General features: G+C 48.3%; 1 protein-coding gene across 3 annotated transcripts in view; it reads left to right on the forward strand.

The window, feature by feature from the left end:
• The window catches only part of LOC144169746 (putative sodium-dependent multivitamin transporter), an 88,945-nt gene extending 78,789 nt beyond the window's left edge, over positions 1–10,156 (forward strand). For 2 of the 3 annotated variants that reach the window (XM_077699070.1, XM_077699071.1), the window contains 3 exons: positions 868–1,127; positions 5,434–5,653; positions 9,216–10,156. In XM_077699070.1, the coding sequence (XP_077555196.1) occupies positions 868–1,127; positions 5,434–5,653; positions 9,216–9,296 (561 nt within the window). In that variant the 3' untranslated portion in view covers positions 9,297–10,156. The remainder of the gene's footprint in view (positions 1–867; positions 1,128–5,433; positions 5,654–9,215) is intronic. The other variant, XM_077699072.1, reaches the window with a different exon arrangement.
• The last annotated feature ends 325 nt before the right edge of the window (positions 10,157–10,481 follow it).

Raw genomic sequence — 10,481 nt, forward strand, 5'->3', positions numbered from 1 at the left:
GTAAACGTGTTAATTCATAGGGAAGAAAGCAAATCCTAAAAACCGCTTAAGACTCCAATTGTCATGCCAAGCCCAAGCCAAAAATGGGGGTCTTCCCATGAACCCCCCCGACGACATGGCTTACAAGGCGCAGCTTCCTCCCTACTATACATACTAAGAAACTCTATGGGTCTGGGCGCTCGATCGCGCGCGCGTCCACGGCGCCAGTGGTACGAAGAGAAATGTGAAATCACGAGCGCCCTCCGGTCATGTGGCCACCACGATATTTGTTTAGACGAAACCGAAACTGACACAAATAAACGAGGCGGTAAATAATTATTTACACTGCTATCTACCATCTGATGTGCCGTTCTATGATTAGTGGGCTGGTCGGCACCCATAGCAGCGAAAAAAACTTAACACGAAAATTTTGTGTCTGTACTCCTTTTGATGTTGGTGCGCAGCACTTGAGCGCCCGCTCCTGTGGTTTGACGGCGCAGTCGTCCCTCGTTGTAACTGAGTGAACGAGTACACCGAAAACAGACGAGATAGAAGGACCAGGAAAGCGATGGAGGAAAGTACGGCAAAAGTGTCGCGAAACATGATCTCGCGCGGCGACGCTTTACGAGACAACGCCAGAGTATGTCGCGCGTATTCGTGCGTTCGCAGATACGGCCATCGCTTCGTGAGACGCAGCAGGTATGCGCCTTCACCCAGAAGACTGCAGTTCACCCTGCGCACAAATTTTGCACTAGGGAAAATCGGAATCGTCGGCCATTTCTTTTCCTGAGTTATATGCACTAAACATTGATGGGCATGTGTGCCGTGCATGAATAGAAACATGTCTTCTGTTGTACTGAATGCTACACTTTCGTAATTACTTTGCAGGCTGCGCTGTCAGGGCTTATTGCGGGCCTGGTAATGGGATTCTGGGTAGGGATAGGTGCCATGGCGTATGGGCTGAAGCCCCACCTCCTGCCCCTGCTTGACGATGGCTGCCAACTGTCGTCGGCTGCCGCAAGCGCCTTGACGACGCCGGCTGTGTCTGACATCTTGAACAATGTGACTGCAACTGTTCCTACCATCCTCGCTCAGAGTCAGTTGTCCGGCAATGTGTCTACTACTACTGACGTCATCATTGGAGAGACGTGAGTAGCAGCCAAAACTCTGTTTATCTAGCCAGGTATGCGAAGTATAGTTTCTTGACTAGGGCTGTTAAAAAATCACGAAGGCAACATAAATTTGCCTAATTCTAGAGAATATGTAGTTTATTCCTAAAGGGACCATGCAGACAAAACACAAGTTTGGTGCATTTGAAAGATTGCCTCGTTAGAACCATACTGACACCAATTTTAATGCACACTTCGCTAAAATAAGCTATATAATTAGGAATAAAGGGAATGGCCAGGCGATCCACTACCTGATGTCACATGCCCAGCTGTGCGATTGGCTCAGGCCGGCGAGAGCAAACGCAAAATAGGCAGGGCTTATACGCTTGCCGAACAAGCTATTTGCGGGTAAATGTTATGCATATTTATTTTACAGCAATAATAATGTGGGGTAAACAATGAAAGTTACGAGAACACACGTAAACATCGAAGAACCGGTCCGCACTGCTGTTGGTACTGGACGCACTATGCTTGTGTTAAGCTGCACAGAAGCCCGCGGCTTTGGAGGTGTCTTACACGACACTGGCCGACGGGCGTAAGCGGCGTTGTTTTACGTGACCCTGTTTGTCGAGCATGCCCCACGTTTCACGCAACGATTACCTTCTACCGTAACAAAAACAAGTCAGGTTCAAATACGGTCAAAAGCAAAGCAACGGCGGGCAGCGGTCTGTGGCTCCGTATAGTAGTGCCCTCTAGGAGGACTGATTTACGGTAAGCAAGTTTGCAGCACCTAATGACGCACTGGAAGTTCGCTTTATACCAACCCTCAAGACTTTATGGCATACGTCGTGGAAACACGCGATTTGGAGGGAGAATCAAAATTTTAACCTAAATTGATTAATTTCTCAGTGAATACGACATCGTTTGCTGCCGGACAAGCGCTGGGGGCACCATGAAACACGAAATCTTTCGAATAAGACAAACTTGTATTTTGTCTGCATGGCTCCTTTAAGTACAGTGTTGTTGGAGAGAAAGCAATGCTTCCGTTACCGAGCAATTTTTATTACGTTCTTTGCCGAGCTGGCGGAGACAGTCTGCGTAGAGCAACCGGGTTTTAAAAAAGGTAAAATTACCGTCTTTTTAAAAATACCCGTTTAAAGATGTTTAAAATTACTGCATTTCTAAATATATCGTATGATGCACGAAATCACTTTCAGCAAAAATGCCGCATACACGAAAAGGGCAGTGAATATGTTGACTGCATGTTACAGATAGCACTCTGCAATAACTAAAACTCAGCAGTCGCCGCTTATAGACAGTGTCACCTTTGTAAAGACATCGCCATGACTTCCGTAGGTAACTCGCACAATCAACCTTGGGTTGGGCCTGTATTTGGCTAGAACAGGAAACCTGCAGCTTAGCGACCCAAGTTCCTACTTCCAAGAACCCACTTTCATAATATCACGTACATAACAAGCTTCTGGGCTTCTTGCTGTCACAAGTCTTATCACCATAGATATTTGTAAATCGACTTATCACCATAAAATAGCGCCACCCCTCTTGCGCTTACGAATTTGAAGCTAGAAATGTAAGTTTTCATGAAATTGCGAAGGGCGTGAAAAAGAGAGGTTTTCTATACCTTTTTTTATCAGAAAAATATGTGAAATTGAAAGACGATGATTCCGCACAGGTCTATAAAACTTCAGCACCCTTCTTAAAGAGCTAGCCTGACATGTCTTATTAAGCGCGAAAAGTGACCGTAGTTGCTGGCGACTACTCTGATGAGACCAAATTACGGCCGCTGTAAAAAGAAAATAAGTAAATAAAATATCCATGGGCACTTATTTGGGTTCGAATGGGATCTGAACCCGGGTCGCCAATAGTCGCTGCCAAGTGTGGTAACTACAGCACTACCGCGGTACCGTGCCGCGGTGGAACAAGAATTACCCGGATGCCTGCCGCGTCATGACAGCGGAAGGTGACGGCTACGCAAACACGATCGATGTAGCAGTGAAGAAGTCTTCGATAATCGCTGGCTTTCGCCTTCGAATCATTTCGGACACTTGAGCGCCCGATGAATTTCTCAGTTAACGGTGAAAAGAACAAAGTGTTGCACGCCGCAACAGAAAATTCCCAGCAGAGTTTCCGCTCTCAAAATATGCCCACCATCTCATGTTAAATGATTGATTTCAGAACGCGTTTCCCTCACTGCAGAGTGGTCGCGTCACAATGAATTTCCCCGGAGACGCCCTGCATTTTTTTAATAAATACGGATGCCCAATGTCTTTTATTCTTATAACATGACAAGCTTTTGTTTCATCATGGCAATTATGGTCCTTGTAACTGGCAAGCACATCAACGACTGTTCTTGCAGCTTGAAATGGGAGCACATTTATACACAACCTTGAACTTTCCAGGCGCAGTATAATGAATGCGGTAAGCTTGACGAATAAGAAAGATTAGAGAATACCAAACCCATAAGAAATACGCGAGCGCACTCGGAGTTAGCGTTCTCCGCAATGTTGCTCTACTAAATAGCCTTTTTTGTGTTCCTACTGTGCTTCGGTATTACCATTACCAGTCCATCTAGTAATGTATTCTCTGAATTACAAAATTTTCGCTACATTAGAGTCACCACCTTTGTCAGTAAAATGAAAGTGACAACTAAAAATTATTTGTTTGGATGCATGCAGTCTGCAATAGCACAAACGTGACAGCTGATAGCTGCCAGCTAAGGGGAGGTATTAAATGGCGAAAGAAATTAATATCAAAACCCTGCTAAAATGCTCTTGTTTTACTCGTTGTTTAATTGCTGAGTGAGGCGGCACTGTTTTGGCAGACCTGGGTCTAAAGGCTGTAAGGAATCGACTGTGTGCGCGCGTGTTGCGGTGCGCAGTTTTGAACAGCCCACAGCTCGACAGCACCCCGATATAGTTTCCCACTTAGCACTGATGCTGGGAGGAGGAAGACACTTGCAGCGATCATGTGACTTCGAAAATACAGCGCGGCCAGAACCCTCTCGAACGGCCGTTGACAGTGGTGGCGGCTGACTCAACGTCACCTGCTCTGCAAGAGTGCTTTTGTTTGTGTGTGTTGGACTCTGGCGTCCGTTCACACCATCCTTTCCCTCCCTCTCTCAGGAAAAGCATACGCGCACTTCCGAGAGCGCATCACGAGTCCCGTGGAAGGTGTTCTTGTGTGTGTGTGTATTTTTTCGTGAAGTGAGCAAAGCGCTGGAAGGTTGTGGACCATTGACACTTTTGTGTATAGATGGTATTCACTGAAAAGTTTAACTGTCAATTTCTTCGTTTGGCAACACTGGAAACGGCCATGGACATGGCCGAAGCGCCACGGACATGGCGCGTCTTGTGCCACTGCGCCCGCACGCCGAACGAAAAAAAAAGAACACCACCGGCGTGTGTCGAATGCTCCGTTTACCTGATTGTAAACCGTGGTGCCAACAGAGATGTTACTAATCGCACTCACATTGGAGGCGAGGCATTACTTCGCGTTCAGTGGGGTAGAGTTTGGAACGCCCAACACATCATGTGCTTAGCACGGGCAAGTACCGCCAACCCGCGGAGCCCGACGTAACTAGTAACGGCGCACTCACAAGGTTGCCTGCATGCGTGCCTCGCCAGCGAATACAACCTATAAGTTATTGTCCTTGGCGAGCCGAGTCAGAACGTAGTCGGCATCAGAGGGAGATGTGGCTCCGCCTGAGTCATGATTTAAGCACGCCAAAGTGCTATTCCTGTATCATCGCTTCTCTCGCCTAGCCGTATATTAAACAAGGGAAATATTTGCTCTCGGCTCTTAGTGGTTCGAAATGAGGCAGCTCTTCTGCTCGCCGCTCGTTCACCACGCTACCACGGTATCGACAGACGTCGGTCCAGGGACACCTTCGCCAATGTAGCAATGGGCAAAACCAGACCTTAAGGATTCTATCCGTACTTGTCAGCTTTTCTGTAACCCAAAATAATATCTTGAAATGGCAGATTCGGCGGGCGTTTGAACCCTCTGTAGCACGGCTACTTAGATGAACATGAAGGTGCGTTGTCTATTATGTAGCTTTTGTGCTCTGCTATTCATATTAACTATTTTCTGTTTGTCCCCTCCTTGTCGTTTTGTGGCGTTACGTTGTCGCTGATACAGATTTTCAATGTATAATTACTAGGAGAACTAATTTTGGAGCTGGGTTTCACCTTTCAGCTACTAGCAACATCGTGCGGCATCTAAATGGACGGTGATTTTCAAGGTCCGCAGGCAGTCCCGATGTTTTGAGCATTTTACGTAAACACGAATAGGGTGAGCGTTTTGTTTTCTGTCTTTGTTGGCAATGCAGCTATGTCTTGCCCCTGCATCGGCTGTCGTATATGTGGTACTACGGGTTTGGATGGATGGTGACGGTCGTGGTTGGCTTCGTGGTCACCCTGCTCACGGGTGGCGCAAAGGACGTCGACCCACGCTGCCTCAGCTCCCTCGTGCGCAACCGCTCTGTCGACGGCCGGGGGAAGCTCTTTTCTCTGGGAAAGACACGGAATCCTTTAGCCACAAGTTCCCAGGTATTGCATATTTCCAATCTCAGTCATGTTTTTTAAAGCATAGCTTTCTAGCTCTACCAGCCAATGGTTCTTTCGCGGCGTGCGGGACAATAACTCCCAAGGCGGCGGAGGCGGCGGCGGGGAAAGGGGGGGGGGGTCATCACTCACGGAGCAACCTGTAGATGTTCCAGCGAATTTACCCAGCGTTCACCTCGCAGAAGTGCCTGCTCGCCGGTGGCGGCGTCGGCGGTACGGCTTTGTCGTCTGCTTTAGTGACGGCGGTTTTGGGCCTGTTTTGGTGCAGCTTCGTGTCCTCTGCGCGGTGCCTTCGGACGGCTTGATTAACTTGTTCGACAGCACCTCCAGGGTAACCCGCATCCGACGGAATTAAGTGGTCTTACGGCAAACATACGTTAAGGATTGGTTTCCAGGGCGGGAAAACAAAACGTATAAACCACATACAGACATCTGGCCACTAGAGAACCGCTACCTTGTGCGCACTGCTTGCCACGAATGGGACTCCGTTTTCTAAATTGGTGAATACCCATTCAGGTGTGTTTTAAGAGATATTACAAAAAGCGAAAGTAGCAACTGCGTCTGATAAATAGCGATTATAAAAGTTCCCTTAGCTTTCTCGCAATTCTCAAAGTTACTAAACTAACTAGTTTAAATCGGTATAAATGGGAATAACTAAGCTCACATGCCGAATTGTTTCGGTGTCTGCGCTTGTGTCGCTCGGTGGTGCAGCCCCAAGCTAGCACATCAGGATGGCTAGGTTCCGCTGTCTCACCCTTCGATAGACGCGCCTCTCCGTTTTTGTTCTCCCGACGCACGGCTGGGCTATAGCGTAGGCGTCCGCCGCTCTAGACCTGCAGTGGCCAACGCTGCTGGTGCTGCGTTCGGGACGCCGCCCCCGCGAATCTCAGGTAACGGCTGACAGAATGTCTGGTTTCAGTCTTTGTAGAGCCACGCGTGTGAATTCAAGTGACGTCGCATGGGCAATTGTTGTGGGCTTTGCTTTCCAACCACCTTCACAGCGTGGATTGGAGCCAACATTTCTTAAAAACCTGTTTTCTGTCATTTTCTTCTTCTGGTTGTAAGTTACCACTTTTGCAGTACATGTATTGAACAGTCCTGCTGTTTTGGTTATGCCCTTTTGAATATCGGAAGAGCCACTTGTAAAGATTGTTTCCTACTGCCACCGTCTCCTGGTGTTTGGTTTTTCTGATTCCGTCTCAACTTTGTACTTCAAAGGAAGGATGTTGGAGTTTATGCACCACCAGCACAAACCTTCACTCAAACTCACCAGCGCGAACAAAGCGCGCGATGCTGGTTCGCGGGGCGTATAAAAGGACACACTTTTAGTTTGGGCAAAAACTCCTCAGTCTGTATTCACGGGCAGTGAATAACTAGAGACAGAATAAACTTAGTAGCCCTGACTACCTAATCACGAGTTATGCAAATCACCGCTCACTAGGCCCTGAATAACCGAAACCGTATTCAAGTCAACAATAAGGTCTGTTGATTAAGTTGTCAAGCCGTAGTCCCAACTGTCACGTATTCAGCAATCTCTGCGCATGCGGTTTAGAGATTTTCTCCCTAGCAACATGACAGCGGCTGTGGCTAGTGCAAATATGCGCTTTATCATCCAAATTCTCTAGTTTCGGTTTTTGGTGCCTCTTTCGCCATCTGCTTCCCGTCTACTATAATCGGTATGCTTGCCTGCCTGTGCACCTTTGTGCCCCCTGTCGTCTGCAGAATCCTCAACACACAGTGGCCGTTTACTGAGTTTCTTAAACATCAAAATAGCTCTTATAGCGCTGAAATTCACAATGCATTGGCTTGCGTACGGCGTGTGCACTGGGCTTCGCGTAAATAAATTGGCGCCAAAAGACGAGCTCGCAGGCAGCCCTGTCGAAACGAGAGTTTTAGTTGACCGTTTTTAACAATAAGCTGCGCTCCCGATGACCCGTTCAACACAACCGGAGCGTCAGCAGCACAAAGGCTTTCAGCTAACCGATAACCGTTTCTCCCTGGACGGGGAACAATTCGCGACACAGTTCGTGCCCTGTGTAGGTGTAAACCAAAACTTCATCCAAAAGGAAATATAGGAATTCCTATTTGGGTGTCTCAAACAATGCAAAATACCGTATTTATTGCATTGCTTCCCCTTTTTTATACAATATGACACAATAAACTCGTCTTAAATAATTTAAAAGAAGCCGTTCAACTTTCGCATACGCAATACAAGGCTCTGTCTGGGCGCTGCGTAAAAGTACGCTCGCGCTTCGTTCGACATTTATTCGCTTCCGTTCTAAGCCTTGTTGAGGTGTGTGACCCCTTTTCCTATTCGGAAACGCTGACACAGATTCGTGGCTCATGCTTCAACTGAGCAAATCTGAAACTTCGCAGTAGCGCGCTCGCCTCGCTGGTGGCAGTCATCTGGAAATACCGCACGAAAGTGCGAGCTGCCGCCACGGTCCGCTTAGCGTGCCCGGCAAGTGGAGCGAGATCCCGCTGCGGTAGTGCCGTTTGGCCGGAGTGCGCCACATGCCCAATGGCGCTCCGTACCCTCAGGAACGGTCAGCTAAAACTACCTACTAGAGAGTGTAGCAGTCCGCCGTCCCGTTCGTTACGTTGTTACCGGGTTGACTGGGACCGGTCTGCGCCTGCGCGCGCGGAAGGGCGAGGAGGCGCGGACATGGCGAAGGCAAGCCCGCGGAACTAATCCCCCTGCCGTGACGAATGCCCAAGTGTCCAGACGGGTCTCGGTCAACACGCTAGCTACGTACGCGACGGAACGGACGGACTGCTAAAACTCTCCAATATTGTCGAGCGGTTTCGCGGTCGCAGTGGCTTTGACCTTCATTTGACTGCACCTGCGCAGCCCGTGACTCGACGGGCCGAGCTCCACAGAGGGCCGCGTTCGGTGCTGCCGCCCGCCACCGCTCCTGGCTTGGGCATGTAAGGTCCCGGTGCATGCGCTCTCCGCAGCTGGTTCGCGCCTGACCGCGTGACTCGCCGCGTTCATGCGAACTTGGCCATGGCTGAGAGCGAGCCCGGGCCGTCTTCTCCGAGTGTTGTGTGGTAGCTAAAGGCTTTGAGCCGTCGGCGAAAAGCGGCGTCAGGCCACTACTGGGATATCGCCGGGCGAGCTGCTTCGCTGGAGGGATGCTAAGCACGTGGTGCTAGCGTCATAGACTAAGTAAGAGCGGGCCGTTGTGCTTGGAAAAAGCCGGAAGCGCGACCGCAATCGTAGACAAAGGCTGGCTTTGGATGAATAGTATAATTTAAGCTAAATCAAAGAATAACCAAGTGAAACCAAGACTTAACCAGATTAAGCCAAGCTTTCGCTTCGCACATGCAGGGTTAGCGGAGCTAGGCCGATTTCTGTTTTTCCTTCCTCCGTCATCGTGACAAACCGGCTTTAGCTGAGGGCGGAAAAACATAACAAATAACAATAAAAAAGCAGTGGGCGAAGACAATCAGTTGCTCTCTTCGCTCCCTCTCGACACATAACACTCCTGAGCTGACCTAACCTTGCATTCGTGGAATGAGCCTCTGTTTTTGCCTGTCTTTGCAGTCGGAGGGAGAGTCCATCCTATCGTGGAAGGAACAAGAGGCCCGGCCTGCCAACGTAGCAGGCGGAACAGTACTGGGCTGACCGTTAGAGCTGTAAGGCTGTCGCTAAAGAGAGAAAAGTTTTTGTATGGTGTTACGTTTAGCAGCACCATTGCCACATTTATTGCAGTGTTAGGTGTTACCCTGTTTCTTGAGCGTGTGCTTTTTGCTGCCAGTTAGAGCCAGTTGTTTGGAGGTAGTGATTGTTGTGGCAAACACGTATCTCCTAGCGCAAGTTCGTCTAACTGAAACTAGCGTAAGCGGTCAGAGATTTTATTGCGAAAGAAGAAAATTTTTTTTTTCCTTTAACAAGTGTTCGGATGCAGTGCTGTGGTTTCCTCACGTTGCTGTGAAAATAGCCTTCTCGTGACAGCATATTCACTGATCACTGATCAGTGAGTATGCTGGTCACTGATACTTACGCGAACATTCAGGTTGGCGAAAGGTAATATCGGAAGCTTTTGTATTTTTTTCAAATGCTGCCTGTGTATGCCAGCTAACTGCCGCCGTAAATGTTCTTAAGTCTTGTTCATGTGTGTTAGGTAGCTACGGCGGTAAATAAATGCTTTTAATTCTAACTCACGATGGTAGCAGTCGTGACTAAAGTTTTTTTTTTGTAGTTGGTTTAACAATCACTTTATATAGAAGATTTTGCTGCATTTTTTTCTTTACCAGAGCATTGTGTGTACGTAACTTCGTGCTGCGTGCGGGAACTCTGGTGGAATTCCAGTGTGAAACAAATTTGTCGTGAGGTCGTGGCAAACGAGTTCATGTTTGATGCAGAGTTGTTTTTAATGTGTGTTTTATGCTTTAAATTATTGTCCTCTAGGCTGTAACGACCAACGTCCAAATGTTTTTGAGTGCATTGCTGGTCACCCAAATAAAGTAATAAAAATAGTTCGTACAGTCTAATAGCGAAAGGTCTATTTTTCGCCCTGCGATTGTTGAAACTCTTACCTGAGCGTTTACGAGTTTTATTCCGGGTATTATAGGTGGTATTCACTGGCGTGGTGAGCATGCGGGCAAGCATTTGAGTGCGCCGTGAATGGAACGTGGTGCTCCGCGCGATGGCGGTACTTGTCAGTGCTAAGCACACGATGTGTGTTTGGTGTTCCAAACTGTACACCGCCGAACGCAAAGTAATGCCTCGACTCCGATGTGACTGTGAATAATAACATACCTGTTGACACCTCCGTTCCGAATCGGATTGAAACGGGGCAAACAACGC

The sequence above is a fragment of the Haemaphysalis longicornis genome, unplaced genomic scaffold (assembly GCF_048455015.1).
Source record: "Haemaphysalis longicornis isolate Haplotype H1 unplaced genomic scaffold, Haemaphysalis longicornis Haplotype H1 scaffold_2, whole genome shotgun sequence".
In the NCBI taxonomy this organism is placed as follows: domain Eukaryota; kingdom Metazoa; phylum Arthropoda; class Arachnida; order Ixodida; family Ixodidae; genus Haemaphysalis; species Haemaphysalis longicornis.